We start from the raw sequence: 25,551 nt of genomic DNA, 5'->3' as shown, positions 1-25,551 counted from the left end.
CCTTCCTTCCTTCCTTCCTTCCTTCCTTCCTTCCTTCCTTCCTTCCTTCCTTTCTTTTTCTTTCAAAAGAATGCTTATCACGATGACAGTGGTGAATACTAAAGATGATTTATTTATCAAATGTTAACAACAATTCTGAATATGATCCTGCTTATACTCCCTCCTATGTGTGCTATGCAGCTGTATTAATAAAGAGTTCTATTATACTCTTTCCCTTTTGGGACTTGGGAGTCCATGGCAGTCTCCCAAAAGGTCTTATGCTTGCTCTTTGGGGCCTCTCAAATCCCCATTGAGTATGCTCAAAACTCCTTTATTACTCAAAACTATTTTTTTATCCAATTATTTCAATTTGTTCTCTTTTGATCTAAGTCTCAGAAGTGTCATCAGTTTCATGTTAATTATATTTTCTTGATTCTTTATTGGGTGCTTTTTATAATTGCTGCATTGACTGTTTTTCTCATTCTACTCTAATGCCATTAATATTTTCTTAGCTTGGTGATTTTTCTTTAGAGTTTTGTTTTATAGTTCCATGAAACCTTCTCTGATCTAGAGTCTATAGATCCATCTTTATTAATTCTTTTCTAAGAGTACTCTTGACATGGATGTTTCTGCTTCTCTCTCTGATGAGTGTGAAAACTTTGTAGGATTTTCACCTCTTTCTCTGCTAATTATATTAGACCATTGTGTAGTTATTCATAAGTGCCTCCTAGAGAGGAGACATTCAGTAGGTAGCTTATTAGCTGATTTCTTGTTAATTTAATACATTAAGATCTTCCTTGCTCCTTTTTTTTTTATATCGTTCATTCTGATTAGTAAATAAACATACGGTCTAAAAAAAATCAATGAACAATTGTTCCTGATCTCTTTTGGGTCATACATAGTCCCCTTTGAGAATCTGACAAAAAGCTATGAACTGAGAAAAGGCCCATTTGTGTATGGGCATAAAAGTTTGCCTACTTGTAAGTTAAGTTTTTGTATGTACTCAAGCTCATCTATAGATTGCCTGTGGATTAACAGTCTTTGCAGTATGACAGCTTTGACATGTTTGAGGTCATTTATATATACAGTTTTTGCTGTTAACATCTAAATTTTAACAACATGAATTATGGTACTGACTAGCCCATGTTATTGTAGTCTTTTTTGGGCAAGAATAGGAGAATCCAAATACTCTTTTCCCTAATGTGGCAAGAAATTAGAATGGCTTCTGTTAATGTTAGCCTCTTCATTTTCACAAACAATTTTTTTCAAAACCACCCTTCTAACTGTATCACATCCTTCCTTGACAAACACTTGCAACTGCTCTGCCTTTTTTCAGCTCAGCCAAATTGTTAAAAGATAAATAACATTCTATTTGCTATAAAATATCTTCAACTGTAAGATACATCTTTATTTTGATGGTGCAAAGAGTCATTTGCTAATGTCTTCAATTATTTAACAAATATTTAACTGACTACCATGTGCTAACAAAAATAAGACATGCTTATGAAAGGAAGATTTAAATAGTCAATCTTTGCTATACTCCCTTTGAAATAATTTTAAGAGAATTCAGAGAAATAAATAAAAAAGACATCTTGTCTTTTTCCTATAACTTTTAGTATCTTTATATATTTAGGATTTCATTCCCTAATCTCTACTCTTGGTTCCTAAAATAATGGCCCTCTAATAAGTTATTTATTTATTTTTAATCTTTTAATATTTTTATTGAGTTTTGCTACTTCTGCTTCCCCCTTGTGGTATGTATTCATGCCCCCCGCCCCTTGCTTTGGGATTTTTTTTAATGATTTGCTTCTCATCATAGGAACTTGGAAACAACTGTTTTTTTTTATTTTTCTCCAAAGTTTGTCTGGATTAACAATGGTGTTATGGATTTTTATTTTGTGTAGTAAGACTTGCCTTAAATACACTTCAATAAGTTTAATATGTATATTTTTTAATTTTTTAATTTTTTATAAACATATATTTTTATCCCCAGTGGTACAGGTCTGTGAATCACCAGGTTTACACACGTCACAGCACTCACCAAAGCACATACCCTCCCAATGTCCATAACCCCACCGCCCTTCTCCCAACCCCCCTCCCCCCAGCAACCCTCAGTTTGTTTTGTGAGATTAAGAGTCACTTATGGTTTGTCTCCCTCCCAATCCCATCTTGTTTCATTTATTCTTCTCCTACCCACTTAAGCCCCCAAGTTGCATCACCACTTCCTCATATCAGGGAGATCATATGATAGTTGTCTTTCTCTGCTTGACTTATTTTGCTAAGCATGATACGCTCTAGTTCCATCCACGTTGTCGCAAATGGCAAGATTTCATTTCTTTTGATGGCTGCATAGTATTCCATTGTATATATATACACCACATCTTCTTTATCCATTCATCTGTTGATGGACATCTAGGTTCCTTCCATAGTTTGGCTATTGTGGACATTGCTGCTATAAACATTCGGGTGCACGTGCCCCTTTGGATCACTACATTTGTATCTTTAGGGTAAATACCCAGTAGTGCAATTGCTGGGTCATAGGGCAGTTCTATTTTCAACATTTTGAGGAACCTCCGTGCTGTTTTCCAGAGTGGTTGCACCAGCTTGCATTCCCACCAACAGTGTAGGAGGGTTCCCCTTTCTCCGCATCCTCGCCAGCATCTGTCATTTCCTGACTTGTTAATTTTAGCCATTCTGACTGGTGTGAGGTGATATCTCATTGTGGTTTTGATTTGTATTTCCCTGATGCCGAGTGATATGGAGCACTTTTTCATGTGTCTGTTGGCCATCTGGATGTCGTCTTTGCAGAAATGTCTGTTCATGTCCTCTGCCCATTTCTTGATTGGATTATTTGTTCTTTGGGTGTTGAGTTTGCTAAGTTCTTTATAGATTTTGGACACTAGTCCTTTATCTGATATGTTGTTGCAAATATCTTCTCCCATTCTGTCAGTTGTCTGTTGGTTTTGTTAACTGTTTCCTTTGCTGTGCAAAAGCTTTTGATCTTGATAAAATCCCAATAGTTCTTTTTTGCCCTCGCTTCCTTTGCCTTTGGCGATGTTCCTAGGAAGATGTTGCTGCAGCTGAGGTCGAAGAGTTTAATATATTTTAGAAGGAAAAATGATCTACATTTAAAAATCAAGAAGAGAATAGATGCACTTGGTATTAACTATACTCATACCTCCTTTTTAAAATTAAAAAACCTTTATTTTAAGGTAATCACAAACCTACAAAGTAGCTGTTAAGTGTAGAACAGAGATATTTGTTTGCTAAACCATTTGAGAGTAAGTTGCCAGTCTAATGCCCCATTACCTCTCAATAGTTTAGTGTGTATTTCTCACAAATAAGGACATAATCCTACACAACAGCAATGAAATAATTGGAACCAGGATATTAACATTGGTACAGTATTGCCACCTAATGTCATGTCCCTTAATCTGTCTAGAACAGTATCTTTGCTTTCTTTAATGACCTTGACACTTTTGAAGATTAGAGACCATTTATTTTGTTAGATGTCTCTCAGTTTGGATTTGTCTGTTGTATTCTCATGATTAGATTCAGGTTATGCATATTTGGCAGGAATATCACAGAGGGATACTGTGTTTTCTCACTGCAACCTTTCGGGTAGAATGTGATTTCTGTTTGTCCCATTATTGATGGTGTTTACCTTTGTCACTTGCTTAAGTTGCCGACTGTCAGGTTTCTCTACCGTAAAATTACTTTCTTCTCTTTGTGAAAGTATTTTGTGGGGAAATACTTTGAAACCATATAAAAATCTCATTCTTTGGGGCGCCTGGGTGGCTCAGTGGGTTAAGCCCCTGCCTTCGGCTCAGGTCATGATCCCAGGGTCCTGGGATCGAGCCCCTCATCGGGCTCTCTGCTCGGCGGGGAGCCTGCTTCTTCCTCTCTCTCTGCCTGCCTCTCTGCCTACTTGTGATCTCTGTCTGTCAAATAAACAAATAAAATCTTAAAAAAAAAAAAAAAACTCATTCCTCATCAACATCCCAGTTTGTTCATATATTTATATCTATATGAACTGATAGTTTTCTATTTTATTCAATGTCTAATGCTCAAGTTGCTCTTGATTTATCCAGTAGAAGTCCTTTCTTGCTGACCTATCATTCTTTGAGCCTTCTTTGCTTTCTGGTAAGATATTCCAGTCACCACAGGATTCATTCTAGTTTTCTCTTATTCTGAAAGAGTTGACCTTTTACGGCTTGTGAGAAACTTGGCTTCAGTTTGATAAATCCCTGTGAATATAACAATCTCCCATTGTTGCTACCACCTACTCCCTGAGTTGATGTTTTTCTCAGCTCAGTTGGGCTCTGACACCCTGCACTAGGATGTTCCCCATCTTCCCCTGGGGACGCCCTCCTCATCCTACTCAGGTTCTAATACTGTGCACAAGGCTGTCCCCATGTGTGGATACACTCTAATCTCACTCAAGTTCTGGTCCTCCATTTCAAGCTTCCCTCCAGTGAGGATCCCTAATCAGTTCACTTGGGCTCAAATACCCCTTCCTGAATTGAGAAACTAAAGTCTTTTCTCTAAATAATCTTACACTAAAGCACTTCTAATTGTATTTCAAAATTTTGCAAGTGTTGGTTTGGTATTATATTTAGGTCAATTTTTATTCTTAACATTGGGATTGGCCAGGTAGTAAATATTCTTGGCTTTGTGAGTAAGTAGGCAAAATTGAGGCTATTACATAGGTACGTAGATAACAACATGTAAAAACCATTCTTAGATTGTGGGCCTTGCAAAAATCAGGTGACATACCAGATTATTTAGAATTTTTTAAAGATAACACTGTTATTATGATCAGAAGTTATAAAATGCCATTTATGCATTTATTCATTCATTTATCCATTGTATAACAAATGTTGTTAGCCCCAGTGCTAGATGCTACAAAGATGTATCTTGTAAGGCAGATACCATTGACTGATTCTATAGCTGAGAAGCTGAAGCTGTGGTTCAAGTAATTTATTAAACTTAGTTAGCTAACAAGTGAAGGAAAAATATTATTTGTTGACTTTAATCCTGTAGTTCAATAGTAGAATCCATTCATTGATTAAGGATTCATTTATATTTACCACAGTATTGAATATTGAAAATGTCTCGAGTTTCTGGATTAATAGTTTGCTTCTACTTTATAACCTTTCTGTGAACTGCCACAGTTTTATACATGTGCATATTATGTATGGTCTATAATTCATCATATAAATATAAGTGTGGGTTTCACTAACTTTTAAAAAGGTCACATCCATTTGGTTGGTATTTTCTTCAGGTATGGTTTGGAGAAGACCTGCCTCTAAGTCCACGGAGTCCTCTGACCCCCAGACATGGGCCAGGTTTGGCTGATGTTTGTCAGTATGATGAGTGGATAGCTGTGAGGCATGAAGCCACCCTGTTGCCCATGCAAGAAGATCTGTCGATCTGGCTATCTGGTTTATTAGGTAAGGCTTAAAGAGATACTCAAAATTGTAGTTTTTTATTTACTAAATATTTATTGAGAATCTTACTTTTTGTTAAGGAGTGATTGTTCCAAAGGCTGAGGATACTCTAGTGAATGGAATATTTGATATGCTTATTCTTGCAAGCTTACATTCCTATTGGGGAGATATTTCAATTCACCCCGAACCTTAGCGCTTGGATAGTAAGAAAGGTTGAGGCTTAATAGAAAAGGTATATAGTAATCTTTGAATAATCAACATTTTAACTGTTAATGTTAAAACCTTTTTTTTTTGTAAATGTATAGGTCTGATTTGGTATCTCTATTACTGATGTGCTCCCCCCATCTCATATAAGCATGACATTCTGAGGGGAATATATATTGTAATTAAAATGATTACTACTTCTGAGGGATTGAGGGGCAAAGGCATGTGAAACCTAGAAGGAAGTGTCAGCTTGGAGAATATCTGGCTTCATATTTCTTTATCAGTTAGACTAGGAGTGCTCTGAACTATCTCCCAGAAAAACACTTTTTTAAAATTTAGATTTTTAGGGTGCCTGGGTGGCTCAGTTGGTTGAGCAACTGCCTTCGGCTCAGGTTATGATCCCGGACTTCCGGGATCGAGTCCCGCATCAAGCTCCCAGCTCCTTGGGGAGTCTGCTTCTCCCTCTGACCTTCTCCTCTCTCATGCTCTCTCTCACTCATTCTCCCTCAAATAAATAAATAAAATCTTAAAAAAATAAATTTAGATTTTTATTTATATATATGCACAGAGAGAGAGATCAGAAGTAGGTAGAGAGGCAGGCAGAGAGAGAAGGGGAAGCAGGCTACCTCCTGAGCAGAGAGCCCAATGCAGGGCTCGATTCCAGAACCCTGAGATCATGACCTGAGCCGAAGGCAGAGGCTTAACTCGCTGAGCCACCCAGACGCCTCTCTTTTAAATACAGAATTTCATCTGTGGCCTTCCCAAGATAATTAAATACACTATACACTCTAATTATCTCATATCAGTTTGATGATTTGGATAGTTTTTTAAAAGCTTATTATGTAATAATAATCATCCTAAAGAAGGGATTTTAGAGGCAAAAAGTCTGGTATTCCCTAGGCGTTTGTTATACTATTATCTTTAATTTTAAAATCACAACAAAGGCCATGTTTTTTTGGAGAATCTTTTTCTTGTGCAAGCAGTAGTAATGTGCAGTAAATATTCTGGTTTTTAAGAAATGAAATAAAATGTCATTTTATTTTTTCTTCTCCATCACAGATATTTTTGTTTCTCTTGTCTTTCACTTAATTTCACATTATCTATTTTAACTATAACTTCTAAGAATGAATACTTGGAGTCCAATCTAATATTTGTCTTGTGTTTCAGCTATAATCTAATTACATTTAATTAAATTTTAACCATATTGTTTGAATTTACTGTTTCTAGTAGAATCTTGACTTTGAAATACGTTTTTAGGTATTGAAGTTAAGGCAGAAAGATTATTGGAAGAACTTGATAATGGAGTACTACTATGCCAACTGATTGATGTTCTTCAAAGCATGGTGAAAACTTTTGAGTCTGGAGAACCCAGGGTAAGAACATGTTTGACAGGAGGTGATTTTATCTATCTGTCTGTCATCTATCTATCTATCTATCTGTCTGTTCATCTGAGAGAGCAAGCAGGAGGAGGGGCAGAGGGAGAGAGAGAGTATCTGAAGCAGACTCAACACTGAGCCAGGAGCCCAACGTGGGGCTCCATCTCATGACCACAAGCAAGGTCATGACCTGAGCTCAAACCAATAGACAGACACTTAATCAATGGTGCTACCCAGGTGCCCTGACAGTGATTTTATACTTTGGTACATATTAATTTGTTTTTGTACATTTCTTATCATATCTGAAAAGTTGCAAACTTCTACCCAACTATGTATAAGACCTTAGATAATTTACCTAATCTTGCAAAATGGGAGAGTTAATATTTATGTTGTCAGATTTATTTGCAAGGATTTAGTGAAATTAAATGAAGTAATGTATAAATGGTATTTAGGTTAGTGCCTAGTGTAAGTAAATATCCAGTAAGTAGTTATATCTCCTTGAGAACAATCCTCATATTCTCACTTGTTTTGAGAGTTAAATGAGAAAAGAGCTTGTGATGGTTCCTGGGACACAGTTATTATTTTTACTACTATTATTATTACCATTATCATCACCATCTTTATATTCCCCATATTTTGTCTTGGTGGTAAATTCTATAATTTGATTGAATGAATAATAATTTCTTTTAGGTAGTGTTCCTCCATTGACCCTGAAATGATTTGAAATATTCAAATATTCAAATGATTTTAACTAGATAAGGTTTCCTTTCTTTTTATTGAATGTGGGTCACCTATGAGATCTGGAGTCTGTGAGTGTGCCATCTGGATACACACGTAGGGTTAGTAGAAATATAAATTGCTATCATCTTTCTGGGGGGTAGTGGGTGATATATATCACATTGAAAGTAAAGTATATCTTTTGATACTAACATAATTCTCCCAGGGATTTATTCTAAGAAAATAACTACAAATTCACAAACGTATTGTGCAGAAAAATTAAAGAACAACATAAATGCTCATCAATAAAGAAGTTGTTAAAAATTAATTATGAGGGGCATCTGGGTGGCTCAGTGGGTTAAAGCCTCTGCCTTTAGCTCAGGTCATGATCCCAGGGGGATCAAGCCCCACATCAGGCTCTCTGCTCTGTGGGGAGCCTGCTTCCTCCTCTCTCTCTGGCTGCCTCTGCCTACTTGTGGTCTCTGTCTGTGAAATAAATAAATAAAATCTTAAAAAAAATTAATTATGATGCCTAAACTGAGTGGAATGCTTATCTATTCATTAGAAATTACTATTTTAATCTGTTATTTTTCACCCCAAAAGATGCCTGCAGCCTTTAAGTGTGTATGCACACATACACATATAGATCAGATTGCAGACTAGCGTGTTTGTGTGGCATTCTGTATGTACAGATATGTGTACCCTTGTGTGTAGAGATGCTCACTAACATGTAAGTGAGAAGATTTCAGTTCACAATGAGAAGAACTCACAAGGCCATTTTAATTCTGGAAAATATAACAGGAAGGCTATATAAAGAACTGGTATTAGTGGTTATCTCTAGGAAGAGAGAGGAACTGAGTGGTAGAGGTGGGAGACAGACTTGTGCTCCATTCTGCCTACTGCAAAAAAATCTTAGCATAAATTGCTTTTTCAAGTAAAAATTTAAAACAGAACTAAAACCCCTGTCTCAGCAGGATTATCTAACTATTCTTGGTCCAGATAGTTAAAAACTTAGGTTTCTATGTAACTGTTAATTTTCAAAGACTTGAATTAAGAATGGGCTACTACTTCCTTATTTGACAGTCTCCTCAAGAAACTCAGAACCATATTTATGAATCCGTAAATAAGGAAGTAAGCAAAAATGAGTGTTCCATTAACCTTTAACATGGCAGTAATTTTGTGTTGTATTGAACTGTGTATGGAAAGACATTTAGAGATGTGCTTTGGAATTATTAGACTGTCATTTTTTGTTTTAATTAAGACTCTTGTGTCATTTTAAGAAGAACGAGGTTAGAGATGCTTGATCTTACTGCTAATTTTGACTTCCTATGAGTCATTTTCTGGAATATACTTAAAGTAATTTTTGAAGATACATTTCCTCCTAACGTGTACTTTTTAGTCAGATTCAATACACTGAACATTTATTTCGTAATATTAAAATGGATATCTAATGAAAATATCCTTGATATGAGTTTTTGAAATTAGTCTTTCATCTTTTTCAGAATTTTCCAATGGGAAAAGTGCCTTGTAAGAAAGATGCTGCCTCAGGTTCATTCTTTGCTAGAGATAATACTGCGAACTTCCTTTACTGGTGCAGGCACATTGGGGTTGATGAGACTTACCTCTTTGAATCCGAAGGTCTAGGTAAGTGTTGGTGTGATCATTGTGTTTAATGTTTATTAGGGTATTTTTGTATGTCTCACGCCTAATTTTTTTTTTTTTTCCAAATAAAGACTTTTTTCCAAATAAGGCCGTGTCTCATTTTCCTAGAAAAACTTATATTTCAAATATGTGTAAAACAATCGGAGAATCAGATTCTAAACAATATAGATTAAGCTTTTCATAATATCTTATATATTTAGAATGCCCTAGAAATATTTTACTTCCTAAATGAGTTGGCCAAGGAAAGGTTCTGGACTAATGCTTTGCTAATTAATGTTTTCATCAAGAATGACTCTACCAAAGTCTAAATTACTAGTAATTTCTTTTTGACTGGATAATTATAGAAATAAGAAAAGGTCAAATGATGTATACTCACAGAATTTAGATTTACCTTGTACACAGCAGTTGCCAAGTTGATCATCTAAACCGATTCATGTTTTTGACAATTCATTTTAAAAGTCATACTTTGCCAAAGAATTATTGACATATTATCTCATTTTCTTTAAGTCAATAGAATCGTCTTTGCAGTGACTAATTTGAAAGCTACCTAAGTTTTAGACTACTATATATATATTTCCTTAGAGCATTTATACACATACATGCATAGAATTTGTAACATTTTGAAAAGAACAGTAGTATACCAAGTGTGGGCGGAAATCATGGGAGTAGTAGCATACCGTGGTAGAGAGAATTATGTTATCACTGATGTTGTTTAGAATTGCTGGTTCATGGTGATAATAAAAAAACAAATTTTTAGGTGGTATTATTATAGTTTGAAAATTCTCTGGGCTAAAGAAAAAGGAATAACCAGTTCACTGCCTTAAGCAAAGACTCAGGTTATTAGGTAACCATGTTTTCATAGTTCCCTACCAAACATAAATGGACAAAATGAACGAAAAACAGAACAAAATAAAATGAAATTTTCTGACTGTGCACACTGTTGTTTTGTTGCCTGTGTGTGGGGTCGGCTGCTCCCACTGCTACGCATTTGATATGCCTCTGGATATTCCTATCCAGTATACAATAAAAAAAAAATGTAATGGATTGCTATTTTACTTCCCATTTTGCACCCTGCTTTAATCCAGGTGTGCTGATTTTTTTTGACAATGAGGTTGATTTAATGGCATATATAAGTTGTAGAGATCAAAGGAAAGAGGAAATGCTTTGAATTCTCTAGTTTCCAGCTTACTGTTTCTGAAAGGATATAAAATTGTATATTTCCAATTGTTAGTAGAAATTAGACAGTCATCTTCTGACTCTCCTGAAGGTCAACATAGGACTAAATAAAGCACTGCTGATAACAATAACTGCTTTCTAGGCATTGAACTGATGAGCTAATATTTTTACTTACTAAAGGTTTTCAGAGGTAAAGCTCTAAATTTTTACATTTTGCTAGGAAATCAAAGCAAATAAAAGACCCCAAGTATGCTGTGGTTAAAGTATGCTTTAAAGCTACTTTTTAAAAAACAAGTTTAATAAAAATTTCAAGACAGATTCCTTTTGGTATGAATTTAATAAGATTCAAATATAGGCCTTCTTATTACATTGGAAGGGTATACTTTGTGCTTTGGGTATATAATAGATAATATTCATAAATCAAAGGAGAACTGCCATTTTCATTGGGGGAGTCAGTGTGCATGTTATGTTATTCATCATACATGCCATTATTCTGTTAAGTTTCAGAAGTTTTCTAGAGCATTTAACTCAAGAACAGGAACAGAAAGGTAGATGAGCCACATCTGTAGATGGCATCTATGGGTTTGCATATTGTGGACACTTTGAATAAATAGAATCATACTATATGTGGCTTTTTGTGTCTGGCTTTTTTCATTTAGCATGTTTCATTTACGTCATTGCATTCAACGGTACTTGATTCCTTTATAGGGCTGGATGACTCAATGTATGGAGATACTGTATTTTTATTTTAAGATTTTATTTGCCTATTTAACAGACATCACAGGTAGGCAGAGAGGCAGGCAGAGAGAGAGAGAGGGAAGCAGGCCCCCCGCTGAGCAGAGAGCCCGATGCGGGACTCGATCCTAGGACCCTGAGATCATGACCTGAGCCGAAGGCAGCGGCTTAACCCACCGAGCCACCCAGGCACCCCCCTGATGGACATTTTGATTGTATTTTCTTTTTGGTCAATATGAATAATGCTGCTGTCTACTACATTTGTTTACAGGTTTTTGAGTGAACATGTTTTTAATTCTCTCAGGGATATACCTAGAAGTGGAATTGTTGAATCGTATGGTAATTCTATGTTTATCTTTTTGAGGAACTACCATTCTTTTCACAGTGGCTACACAATTTCATATTCCCACTGGCAGTGCACAACTTCACATCTCTGCCAACACTTGGTTTTTGTTTTTTCTTTTTTTCCGATGACTAAACTAGTGGATATGTGAAGTGGTGGCTCATTGTGATTTTGATTTGCATTTCCTTAATGACAAATGATGTTGAGCATTTTCATGGCTTATTGGCCACTTGGTGTGTCTTCTTTGGAGAAATGTGTCTTCAAATCTTTTGCTCATTTTTAGGGGCTTATTTGTCTTTTTTTGGTTGACTTGTAAGTTTTATTTATTCTGAATACTAGGCCCTTATCAGATATATGATTTGCAAATATTTTCTTTCTTTTTTTTTTAATTTTAAAGATTTTTATTTATTTATTTGAGACAGAGAGAGAAAGCATGAGCAGGAGGGAAGGGTAGAGGAAGGAGCAGGCTCCCCGCTGAGCAGGGGATCATGACCTGAGCTGAAGGCAGATGCTTAACTGACTGAGCCACCCAGGTGCCCTTGCAAGTATTTTCATCCAGTGTTTGGGTTACTATCACTTTCTTGATAGTGTCCTTTGGTGCATGAAAATTTTTAATTTTGATGAAGTTCAATTTATTTTATTTTATTTTTTAAAGATTTTATTTATTTATTTGATAGAGAGAGAGAGAGATCCCAAGTAGGTAGAGAGGCAGGCAGAGAGAGAGGGAGACACAGCCTCTCCGCTGAGCAGAGAGCCCAATGCGGGAGGCTCCATCCCAGGACCCTGAGGTCATGACCTGAACTGAAGGCAGAGGCTTCAACCCATTGAGCCACCCAGGTGCCCCTGAAGTTCAGTTTATCTTTTCTTTGACTGCTGTGCTTTTGGTGTCATATGTAAAATACTATGGCCTAATCCGAGGTCACACAGATGTTCACCTCTTTTTCCTCCTAAGAGTTTTAGAGTGTTAGTTTTTAAGTTTAGGTCTTTAATCCATTGGAGTTATTTTTTGTATATGTTGTGAATTAAGGATCTAAATTCATTCTTTTGCATACAGATATTCAGTTCTAGCACCATCTGTTGAAAAGACTGCTGTTTCCTTACTGAGTTGTCTTGCCACTCTTTTTAAAAATCACCTGAACACAAATGTCTAGGTTTATTTCTGGACTCTTAGTCCAGTCACTTGTCTATATGGCTGTCCTTATGCCAATAACACACTGTCTTGGTTACTGTAGCTTTGTTGTATGTTTTGATATGGGGAAGTGTGAGTCTTCCAACTTTGTTCTTGTTTTGGCTATTCTGTCTTTTATAATTCTGTATGAATTTCTGTAAAAAAAGACTGTTGGAATTTTGATAGGGCTTGCACTGAATCTGTAGGTCAGTTTGAAGAGTTTTGTCATCTTAACAATATTATGTCTCCCAATCCATGAACACAGGATGTCTTTCCATTTATTTGTATCTTACTTAATTTCTTTCAACGATATTTTGTAATTTTCCATAAACAAGTCATAAAATCCTTTGGTGAAGTTTGTTCTTAAGTACTTTATTCTTCTTGAAACATTGTAAATTGAATTGTTTTTTAAATTACATTTTCAGATTGTTTATTGCTGGTATATAAGGTGAAATGATTTTTGTATATTGATCTTGTATCCTTCAACTTTGTTGAAACTAAGATTGCTCTAATACTTTTCTTTTGTAGATTCCATAGGGGATTTTTATACAAAGGACAGTGTTACCTGAATGGAGTTAGTTTTCCTTCCTTCTTTCCAATCTGGATGTCTTTTATTTGTTTTTCTTGCCTAAATGCCCTGCCTAGAACCTCCTGTACAATTTTGAATAGAAGAGGTGAGAGTGGACATCCTTGTCTTCTCCCTAGTCTTAGGAGGAAGAGTCTCAGTCTTTCACCTTTAAGAATGATGTTAACTATAGGTTTTTCATAGATATCCATTTTCAGATTTCCTTCCATTCCTATAAAGTTTCCTTCTATTCTAATTCGTTGAGGCTGCTTTTTTTTTTTTAAATTGTGAAAGGAAGATTTGATTTTTGTCAAATGCTTTTTCTGTGTCTCCTGAGATAATTGCACATTTCTTTTCCTTTATTCTGATAATATAGTGGATTATATTGATTGATTTCATATGTTGAACCGACCTTGCATTCCTGGGATAAATCTCACTTGCTACTGGATTCAGTTTGCCAGTAATAAACTGAAGATTTTTACATCTATATTCATAAAAGATATTAGTCTTTAGTTTTCTTGTGATGTATTTGTTTGGCTTTGGTATCAGGATAATACTGACCTCAGAGAATGAGTTAGGAAGTACTCCTTCTTTTCTGATTTTGAAAAAGTTTGAGAAAGCCATTAACACATAGTCTTAAGCTAAAGATAGTTTAGAATAAAATTGAGGTGGTATATCTCATCAAATAATAGCTCCTGTTGAGAGATCTGAAATATAAATAATTTAATGTTATTAAGCCCTTAGTCTTTTAGACTTAAAATGCTACCAGTTAGGGTACATGCTAAATTTTCATCCTCTTCTCATTAGCCAGTTTTTAAAAAAAATTATGGATGATGATGATAATATGTAGAGAAAATGTCTTTTCTAAGTCTCCAAACAAGTAAACCTACTGTCTTCGTTATTCTTTTTTTTTTACTTCTCCTATGCCAGAAATTTATTTCTCTATTTAATTTGCCCTTTAAAATATGTGGTCTTATTTTTTTACAGTTTTGCATAAAGATCCAAGACAGGTGTATCTTTGTCTTCTTGAAATTGGTCGAATTGTGTCGAGGTATGTATTCCACATTATTTCAGAATTTCAGTGTCACTAATTTTATAAAAGCTACTTTATTTTAGATAGAGCACTATTTTTTATAAATAAAAGAAAATAATTTTGATTGAAATAAAACAACTTAATTTCCTTTTCTTTCTTCCTTTCTAACTTTGTTCTGTTTGCATGAGCTGTGTCGTGTGTCAGCATCTGCTCACCCATTTAACTTGTTGTCATTTAGTATTAAACTATAAAAGTCATTGCTTAAATTTTTTAAACTAAGAGTAAGGTAAGAGCATGTAAAACTCTCGTAGCAGTTGAAGGCAAGGCAAATCTTCTGGACACAAAGAGGATCTGATAAGAAGGCTTAGGCTTAGTGTCCTCCATACCTGACTCAGCCCCATCTTTACTTTCAAGCTAGCTTTAAAGGTGGCTGACTTTCAGGATCTCTAGTTGAATACTGGAGCATCCAGTAATCCCAATAAATGCTATAATGTGAAGATTATATGTTGAATTTTTGATGGTCTGTGGGATATTAAAAAGCATTTCCAAATGTCCCAGTGAAACAGTTGGTAGAAGAGAATCAAATAGACTTCACTTTAAAAATAAGACATAACCTATTGTGATATGCAGGGAAGTGAATGAGTCAAACTTTCCCTGAATTATGAGATCTCCTAACTGGTTTTCAGATATGGGGTTGAGCCACCAGTATTAGTAAAACTTGAGAAAGAAATCGAACTAGAAGAGACCTTACTTAATACTTCTGGGCCCGAAGATTCCATTAGCATTCCGAAATCGTGCTGTCAGCATGAGGAGCTACATGAGGCTGTAAGTAATCACTGTATTTTCTCAGTTGTGATGTGTCAGAGTCTCAGTTTGCTGCAGGTGATGCTGTATTTAAAAGAGAATGTTTCTTATTCAGAACATATACCAGTATTAACTACCACTCCCTGGCGAGTTTAGGGCACTGTATATTAAAGGTGATGCGTTGTTCGTGTATGATGAGGAATGGATGTGTATGTAGTTGAGGAATGGGGAGGTAAATAGGCTGGAATCCATCATGAAGGGAACTGGAGGTCACAGGAATTCATTGATTGTTTTTTTAATCATGGTAGTGGTATAATCTGATTTGCACATTGTAGGGATTACTCTCATGGTCATGTAGAGGTCATATTGGTTTTGTTGTAATAATCCAGGCATACAATGATGAGAGCCTGAACTTGAGCAGCAGTAGTGAAGGTGAAGTCAAAGGGACAATAACAGGACATATTTAACAGGTAGAATGGGAGAATCCTAATTCTGATAGGGAGGGAGAAAATCTAGGATGATTTTTGAAGTTTCTAAGTAAATAGTACACTGATACGTGGAGAATATAGGAGGCGAAAAAGTTCTGAGAGCGAATTGATGGGGTTTGGGGAATATTCCCCTGACAATGTATGCAGACTTTTAGATGATGGGTCTCAGCTGGGAAGTCTTTGAGCTTTACCTGGTCGTTGTTATGTAGAGGTCACTAGAGCTGCAGTTGTCCTTGGCTGAATCTTCTGTAGTGACTCTAGTCTAGTAAGTGATGGAGGTGAACTGAGTAGCAAACATTTTTTTTGCTTACACTGTTGTTTAGAATTATGGTCTTTTTCAGACTGTTGTATTTTATGAAAGTGCTTAATGTACAAAATTATTTAAGAAATAATGAGCAAGTCAGTACTGATAAACATTTGGAAAGTGTTGCTTTGATTGTTTTGTTTAATGTAATGAAAGTCTATAGTAAAAGATTTGGATATCCTTGCAAGACAGTTTAAGAAAATGTCAGCCTGAATATTTTTTACCAGGCCAAAATATACTTACTTATATTATATTAATGATTTATATGATGACTGTCAATGTCCATATGTGACACAGTGATAATGCAATAGGTTAAAAAATAAAGCTTACTTTAAATCTTATATAAACTAAAATATTGATAATTAAATAAAAAAGAAAACATTGGCAAAATATTTTTTTAGGAATTGGAAAGACTATATACAGTTTGATATGGCTCAGTGGGTTAAGGCCTCTGCATTCGGCTCAGGTCATGACCCCAGGGTCCTGGGATTGAGCCCCGCATGCATTGGGCTCTCTGCTCAGCAGGGAGCTTGCTTCCTCCTCTCTCTCTGCCTGCCTCTCTGCCTACTTGTGATCTCTGTCAAATAAATAAATAAAATCTTTAAAAGAAAAGCATTTCCAGAAGGTAAATGGGCAAGGACTGTTGTTCACACAAGAGGAAAATATAGTGTTGAGTCTTGCTGAGAATGAAGGAATTAAGATACACAACTTGCCTCATTAGTAAAATTTCTTAAAATTATAAAACCTGGTGCTGGTAAATTTTGTAAAACTATACTTAGGGATTGCTACTGGTGGTGGAAGATGATGTAAACTTTGAAAAACAGCTGACAAATGGTTATCAAGTACCACAAAAATGTTCCTCTTTAATTTTTTTACAATTGAAGGGGAATTAAAAAGTAGAATAAATGAAAGTTTTTTTTGTGCTATATATAATGGTGAAAATTAAAAGCAGTATGAATACTCTCAGAGCAATGGCTAGGTGAATTAGGATTCATTATCTTAACAGAGTAATCATTATATGTGATCATTATGAAGACTATGTAGCAACAAGAAAAATATTTTGTGAAAAGTATGTATATAAGGACAAACTGTAAGAAAAAGAAGGAAAATAATTGATAGTAGATTAGTGCTTTTATAGATTATTTTAATTTATGTTTCCTTTAGTGTTTTTTTTTTTAAGATTTTATTTATTTATTTGACAGACAGAGATCACAAGTAGGCAGAGAGGCAGGCAGAGAGAGAGAGGAGGAAGCAGGCTCCCTGCCGAGCATAGAGCTCAACATGGGGCTAGATCCCAGGACCCTGGGATCATGATCCGAGCCAAAGGCAGAGACTCTAACCCACTGAGCGACCCAGGCGCCCCCCTTTAGTGTTTTAATATTAATTATACAGTAGATAAAACCAGAAGAGAACATTTTTTATCCATAGCTCTCACTTCTTTTAGGCTTACTCCTTTCTTTAGATTGTGGGTTAATGCTAATTTTTACTGCTGAATGTAAGTGGTATTTGGATATTTTAAACAAATAAAGCAAGTGACTTTTCATGTCTACATTCTTGTTGTGAACACTAAAAAAGAACACATTTCTTTAATATGCATATGGTATTTGAATACATTCAGTGTCCACCTCTATATCCATGATCTACAGATTTTGCAATTGTGTTTAATGTAAGGAGTAATTATCATCTGATTCATTATTTAGAGTGCTGTATTCAGCTATATTTCTGATGCTTATGAAACTTTTATTGATAGAAAGTAGTGACTGAAAAATACCTCCTTTCAGATTACTTTGGTTAACATGTGTAAATAGTTCTAATAATTATGAATTCTGTACCCATGTTCAGTTTACGTTTAGGCATTTTATTTATGCCTGTGCTGTGTGAGAGCATGAATGTGTGTGTACACATGCATATATACTAGGCTATGAACAAGAGAAACATAATTGAATGGCTTATGATAGTTCTATTTATGATCATATTATTTGTTAAATGAATGATGTGGGAAGATAAATTCTGGGACCTTGTGATCATGTCCTGGTGAATCCACCTGTGACTGTTCATTTTGGGTAGATAATGAAGACAGTCATGGATTTCTATCAGTGCTTAGCTAAATTAGGTGTATCTGAAGAGACTTTGGTTTAATATCATATGCAAATTCAATTAATGAGTTTGTGTAGATATAGTCTGTGTGACAATTGAGAAAAATATTCATGGCCTTGCTTTTTCCAAAAAATGTAATTTTTAGGAAAACAAAATATTTTCCATGGTGACTGATAGCAACTTTTTTTTCAAACATCTCAACAGATATTTTTATTTTTATTTTTTTCAAAGATTTTTATTTATTTATTTATTTGACAGAGATCACAAGTAGGCAGAGAGGCAGGCAGAGAGAGGAGGAAGCAAGCTCCCTGCTGAGCAGAGAGCCCAATGCGAGGCTCGATCCCAGGACCCTGGGATCATGACCTGAGCTGAAGGCAGAGGCTTAACCCACTGAGCCATCCAGGCACCCCAGATGTTTTTATTTTTTAATCAGTTTATAATAACTTCCTTATTTTAAATATAGAACTCCTAAACTTCTTTTTATATTCATTTTTATAATTTTTTAGATGTTTACTGCAGTTAAAAATTCTGTAAGCGCCTTGAGGGATAGAAGTAAGGACTTGTCTCCAGTTCTCATCTACTTAGCAGACTATTGAAGCAAAGTGGGCACTTTTAGAAAAATGCCTCTTGAATTGAATTGTTTAGAATTTCATCCAGTCTTGGGTGAATAGATATAAATTTGCCTCTGGTTATTTTAATAGTAACTTTGGAACAATCTAGATATCCCCCTCCAAATGTTTAGCATAGTGTTAAGGGACAAGTGCGAATTCCTACTTTAAGTTTATCTGACTGGCCTGTCTTTGACTTGACACAGATATATTAATCCAGGGCATAAAACAATTCAAGTTCAATAATAAACTCTTGTGTTTCCTATGACTTAATGAATGTGCTTTGAATTGACCTTCCTGTTGTTCAGATTCACAGACCTCCAGTGCTCAGTGAATCCACTAGGACCCTGATTAGACTTGGGCAGAGAGAGAGGGAGAGAGGTGGGGTAGGGAGGGAGAAAGGGAGCCTCAGACTTCATCCCTAGGGTTCCTGGCTGGCTCAGTCAGCAGAGCATGCGACTCTTGATCTCAGGGTCCTGAGTTTGAGCCCTACTTTGGGTGTGGAGCCCACTTTGAAAGCTGAGAGGAAAAAGGCTGTCACTGTCAGCTTTTATTAGATTAGTTAACGTCTAACCTCAGTATCTGTCCAGGAGCCTGGCTGGCTCAGTCTGTGGAGTATGTGACTCTTGATCCTTAGGGTCATGAGTTCAAGCCCCATGTTGGGTGTAGAGATTATTTTCTAAAAAATCCTAATCTCAGTATTTGTCAACAAGTAAAGGAGAGGTAATAATAAATGGTTCAACTGTCTTTAAATTTTTATCTTTTGATTTCCCATCTATCAAATAAACCTTGCATTTTAATGTTAAATATTTTTTGTCATAAGCACTAAATTTTGTTTGTTTTTAATCTTAGGTTAAACATATTGCTGAAGACCCCCCCTGCAGTTGTTCCCATCGATTCTCTATTGAGTACTTATCTGAAGGACGGTACCGACTTGGGGATAAAATACTCTTTATAAGAGTGAGTCCACCATTTATATCCTATTTCCATAGAGGTCTTATTTTGAAATTGGATTTATTGTTTAACCAAATTCCTTTTGCTTGCCTTTTACTTTTTAAAAAAATTCAATAGGGAGTGTTATTGATGGAAGAATTTTACTGTACAGGAAAAATATGGAATACTTGCTTTCACGAGTACATACGAGTTTTGGTAGACACCTTTAACACAATAAACTACTAAGGATAGCGAAGACTATTCAGACATTTAAAATAATTGTGGGGAAAAAAATCTTTATGTACCCAACCTGTTTTATTCCATGTTTCAAATTTTCTAAAAAGGCATGATTTCCTATAATAAGAAGAAAAAACTAAAACAGTACATGTAATAAGATTAAATATCAGTAATAAGAAAAGGAAGTTGAAATGTTGCAGTTTATAATAATGTATAGATTGGGTCTTAAGTATCAAACCTTTTCTCTTTGACACAGCATCAGTGTATTTCCCAATATCCTGATGTGCATATTCATTTCCTTCCTTTGTCCCACCTGTGATCTGCAGTTGATTAACTGTCCCCTTTATTGGTAAAGAGATTGAAGTTTCACCTGTTTGGCATTCTGTCCACTTTTATTTCCAATCTAGGAATATAATATAAAAATATTTAAAAATATTTTACCATCCATATTTAAAAATTTCATATGTTATCATTACCTCCTCACACCCTGCCCAACTTGCTTAGAAACATTTCCAAGACTTTTTGTTTTTTAATTAGCTTTCTTTTTTTAAGGCAGTCTGATATAATGATGGGAGCATGGGATTTGGAGTTAATGTTTGCAGGGCAATCTCCTACAATGGTGAAGAATTGCTTGCCGAGTGGATAGGGACCTGAAAATCAGCTGGGACTATGCTGGCCTACCCAGGATGCATCTTGGCTGCACAAAAGCGCCATTTGAGTTGTGCAGCCTGGTATGTTTGAGGCCAGGCTCAAGCTGTGTGATTTGAGACAATTTCTTCAACTTTGCAGAGCCATAATTTTCTTGTTGGCAAAGAAGGACTAAATTGTAAATTATATTAAGTTTTTTGAAAGGTTAAATTGCTAAATTATATATATGAAAGTAATTTATTAATTTGCAAAGTACAAGTTTTAGTTGTTTTTATCTTTCCTCCGTAATTTTTTTCTTTATTATGAGGCATATTTTCTGTAAGTCCTCATTTCTCCTTCTCTTCCTCTCCTTCTGCCTTTCCTTTCTCTTTTCTTCCTCTTTATTGAACAATATTGCCCTTGCAATTTTGTATATTTGCAATTTGGATTTTTAGGATGCAGGTTGTGTGCAAAAATTTTTCTTACAAATTAGAGGACCTATTTTAATTGCACAATTCAGTATGAATTAAATTGATAATTTTAGTAATGTAAGAAATAGACTATCAATTTATATTGAAGCTGCTGGCAAATACTCTCAATTTCATAGATCATAAACATCACAGGTTGTGATTGCTAATGAATTGGAACTGTGAACCTTATGGGCTTTTTGTTTATTTGTTTGTTTTTTTTACTTTCTTTTGGGGGAAAAGATGCTTCATGGAAAACATGTCATGGTCCGTGTTGGTGGAGGCTGGGATACTCTTCAAGGATTTTTGCTTAAATATGATCCCTGTCGAATATTACAATTTGCTACACTAGAACAAAAAATTCTAGCCTTTCAAAAAGGAGTTTCCAATGAAAATGTACCTGATTCGTCTGCCAGGACACCTCAGCCTCCTGAAATGAATCCTTTGTCAGCTGTTAACATGTTTCAGAAACAAAAATCAAAACCTGGCACGCCAGTTGGTATTCCAAGAAGCAAAGAAAAGCAGGTACGTCCACTGGATGGGTTGCTGCCAGCATCTTCCCTGAAAGGAGGGAATCTGGGCTCTGTGTCAGTCCGTTCCAAATTGCTAGATTCTCCAGCATCATCTTCTCATCTTAAGCTCAAATCTTCAAAAGGCATCACAAAGAAACCACAGGCCCCTTCAATCAAAGCAGTAGGTAAAAGCACTTCTTCACCAGCTTCATCCAGAACCACACCTTGTGAATCTCAGTCATTGAGAAAACTTATCTCATCACACGATACTTCTCAGGCCAATCTTGTTATGGCCCAGAAGCCCAGAGATGTGCCTGAGTCTGCACTTGTGCCAAATAAGTCTTCTGGAAAAACTGAACCAAAGCATTTGAAACACACTCTGAAATCTTCCAGGGATAATGCAGAGTCTCCTTCAGCGGCACATTCAGATTCATCGTCAAAGCATCCAAAGCCACCTATGGCAAATATACATGTAAGGCCTAAACCTTCCCCCTCTCTCCATTCCCCTGCAAAAATAACAAAATCCAGTTCCAAAACTATACCCACAAGTCTAGGAACACCGTCTCAGCCCTCTGATAGAGCCCCACAAGCTGGGGCAATGCCAGCACACAAGCTTAAGTCAGCCTTAAATTTAAACCAGCCACTGTCTGTATCCTCAGTTGTACCTACAAAAACTGCACAGGAATCAAAAGATAAGACTATGGTTTCAGTTGCCAAAAAGCAGCCTCAGAATAAAAGTCCATCCCAGAAGATAGGACCCAGCTCCTTGAAGTCCCCTGGCCGTACCCCACTGTCTCTCATGAGTCTTCCCCAGTCCTCTGTCAAGACACAACCTGTATCAAAGTCAGCACAGATGGCCACTAAGAGCCAGTATTCAGCAAAAGGGCCTCCAAAAAGTGGCAAAGCCCCAGCTGCAACCAGGAAACCACCCTCATCTGGTAAGGAAGCAGTTAGTGGAGATAAAAAACCTACCACAAAGAAAAAGGAAGACGATGACCATTATTTTGTTATGACTGGAAGTAAGAAACCTAGAAAATAAGTACAAATGCATCCTTTAAGAAAACAGGAAAAGAAGAGAGTGAAATATGTTAGCATCACATCTTAAAAGTTTTCTCCTGTGGGTGTTTGTCCAAATAGGTTCAGATATTAGGCACAGGAAGGTGAGGGTTGGAGGTTGGGGATGGGTAGAGTGTGCATCAGAATTCACATTTCTGAATTCGCCAGAGGTACCCTTTTGAGGCAGACAGTTGTAAAATCATCAAAATGTTCTTATTAATAATAGATATTGATATGATTTTTAATACATAGCATCTTTGTTAATGTCTGCCCTTTAAGGGAAATGTAGAGCTAAATAACACTACTAGAGTTATAACTATAGTTGTTGAATTTTTGAATATGTATTAAATATGGAGGTTTTATACTGGCTAATAGCAACAGTGGTGCTCTTAATCTTAATATTAGTTATTGCATTTTGATAAAATAGCAACGGTTTGGCACTTGTCTTACAAAAGGCACCTAATTTAATTTTTTGATCAGGATTACCTGATTGAACAATACTAAGTACCAATGGCTGCTGCTGATTAGCTTGACATTACTCTAGGGTTGGTAGAATTCTATTACTTAACATTTTAAGCTTTCCAAATCAGAAGGAATGGTTTTTAACTGGCTTATATTAAAGTTGTTAATATTTTATTATATTTTTGGTAAAAAAAAAACCCATTAGATATTGACATATAAACTGAAATTGGTAAAAAAACAAAAAGAAACCCAAGACTTTTTATATGTTATTTATAAGAATCTACACCTTATATTTTAGATGAATGCTGTGCAATGTGAAAGGGGAAACTGAGTTAGTAACTTTTAGCATATTAAAAATATTTTTACTATAGTTTCCTCTGAGTACAGATATGAATTTTTACATTAAAATAATGTTTTATATATCAGAATTATGTGTTAACAATCCTAAAATTAAGGTGTTACTAAAGCATCTTATGGTGATGCTATATAAAAATTCTATCATGTGATTATTATTTTTCTTTAGAGAGCACAATGCCAGTTTTAATTAGACCCTTCCAATTATATTAATTTTCTTTCATAAAATCATGCTGCTTTCAGTTTTTCAATGGCAAGTGGACAGTATAAATGCAGTGTTTTCTGCTCTGTAGGTAGACTCTCCAAGGAACATATCCACATCATGTAATGACTGCATAGGTTCCACTGCTCTAAGATATTTGTAAATAATTTGTTTTTTAAGGGATTATGGCTATTTAAAAAAATCATTAATGTACTTTCAGAAGTTTTGGGGTGTGTTTAATAACTTTATAGTATTATCAGTTATCATAGGTTATTATATTCAATATTGAGGTTTGTGTTTCCCTATTAAGCTAAAATGTGTTTTCTAAAGAAAAACAATGGTTTACACAAATGTGCAATTATAAGATAATCATCTTAAGCTCACTAACATTCTGTAGATTATAAAGCAAGAAAACTTTGTATAAAACGAAGTGATCTTTTGTCTGAGGAATACAGTTAAAATCAGAGATATAGGCAAGCTAGTTTTTGGAATAATTGATACTTCTCTTCTTAAAAGAGACAGTCACCAAATACTTGGTTGAGTTCTGTTGCTCTGGGCATTGAGAGAATATTTACATTTTTGGAAAGTGAAATCAGTGTTCAAGAAGTGCTAGAAGCTTTACATTTTTAGTAATCAGAAATGTTTAATGCATCTTTCAAAGAGAAAAAATTTAATGTTCAAGAAGTTTATTCCCTCATAAGATCAAATAATATTTTGGTATTGGTAACTTCTAGAACTTAAAAAATAATGCTATTCCAACCAACCTATGAAATAAAGTAGATTTTACAGTATTAAACAGTAACTTTTGTATTGAGAATAATCAGGAATAAAAGTATCCCATAGGCATCTGGCATAAATTCCAAGAATTTTTTTTTAGAAAATTGGAAGTTAATTTATAAATGATCCTATTTTTCATCAGTAGGGAATTTCTCCAATTATATTGATGTTGCATGATCCCTTTCAAGATACCTTTGAAGCTTATCCTTCCAAGATAAAGATTTTTAAAAATAAACAACAGTTGAAAAATACTTTCTTCAAATATATTTTGAAGTGCTCTTAAAGACCTTCAAATATATTGTTTTTGATCATTTTCACAATTATTAAAATACAGTGTTGAAGTTGGAAAGAAGTTTTCACTTCTTCTAACTAAGAGTGCAAGATTTTATAAGATTTTTCATGCTTCATATTTAACAAAATGAATTAAGCTTAAATTACTAAAGCAGCTGGTGGAAGAAATAACATGTATTTTCAAAAAACAATGGAACGAGTTTTTATTTTTCTTTGCCAAAATTTGTGAACATGACTGGTATATCAATTTGATCTTAGGAGGAAAATGAAATGCTGGTTATTTTTAGATTGTTTGGGTTTACAGTGGGCATTTATATCTTACGTCTTCAAAATATCTTGATGCATTATGTGACCTCTAACTTTCCATGTCACACAGAGTTTACAATTCCTAGTGGACAAGGGAAATTTTTTGAGAAACAGTTACTGTTCCTTCTGCGATCTTTTAATCCTTATCTGATTTAAAAATCTCTTACTTCCTTTAAGGCCTTCAATAACAGGTTGTTTTGATACATTTGTACATCCAGGTTCACATACTGACTCTATTGATATTCAAATGTGTATATATTCTTTTCTTGTGCAGCAGTGTTTGTATCAGATTTTAACTTTTGTTTTCTCAAGTATTAAAACTTAAACATATGCACTAAGTTTTCAGTGTGCTTTTTTGTGTGTTGGAAATGAATTCTGATCACTCGGTTCATGTGAGAAATTGCATATATCAAGCACTCATAATTTGAGAATAGTTTTGATTTTGCTACCTAAACTGCCCTTTTCATACTCGTGGAATTCACTTCACTGCTTCGAGGAAATTGTAAGATTCTGCCATTAAATAGCAGAATTTGTTCCCTAAGTTGCTGTATCTGTTAGAAGTTTGTCTCAATAAGGCTCATTACCAAGATAATAGAAATAATTATTAGAGTACAGTTA

The 25,551-nt window shown here is 35.1% G+C and overlaps 1 protein-coding gene across 5 annotated transcripts in view; it reads left to right on the top strand.

The window, feature by feature from the left end:
- Positions 1-25,267, top strand: part of GAS2L3 (growth arrest specific 2 like 3) — a 40,520-nt gene extending 15,253 nt beyond the window's left edge. For all 5 annotated transcript variants that reach the window (XM_059402267.1, XM_059402268.1, XM_059402264.1 and 2 more), the window contains exons 3-9: positions 5,264-5,432; positions 6,891-7,006; positions 9,229-9,370; positions 14,363-14,426; positions 15,095-15,233; positions 19,562-19,669; positions 21,217-25,267. In XM_059402267.1, coding sequence (XP_059258250.1) covers positions 5,393-5,432; positions 6,891-7,006; positions 9,229-9,370; positions 14,363-14,426; positions 15,095-15,233; positions 19,562-19,669; positions 21,217-22,524 — 1,917 coding nt within the window. In that variant the 5' untranslated portion in view covers positions 5,264-5,392 and the 3' untranslated portion in view covers positions 22,525-25,267. The remainder of the gene's footprint in view (positions 1-5,263; positions 5,433-6,890; positions 7,007-9,228; positions 9,371-14,362; positions 14,427-15,094; positions 15,234-19,561; positions 19,670-21,216) is intronic.
- Positions 25,268-25,551: the final 284 nt, after the last annotated feature.

The sequence above is a fragment of the Mustela nigripes genome, chromosome 6 (assembly GCF_022355385.1).
Source record: "Mustela nigripes isolate SB6536 chromosome 6, MUSNIG.SB6536, whole genome shotgun sequence".
NCBI classification, from domain to species: Eukaryota; Metazoa; Chordata; class Mammalia; order Carnivora; family Mustelidae; genus Mustela; species Mustela nigripes.
This window is presented reverse-complemented; position numbering and strand designations above follow the sequence as displayed.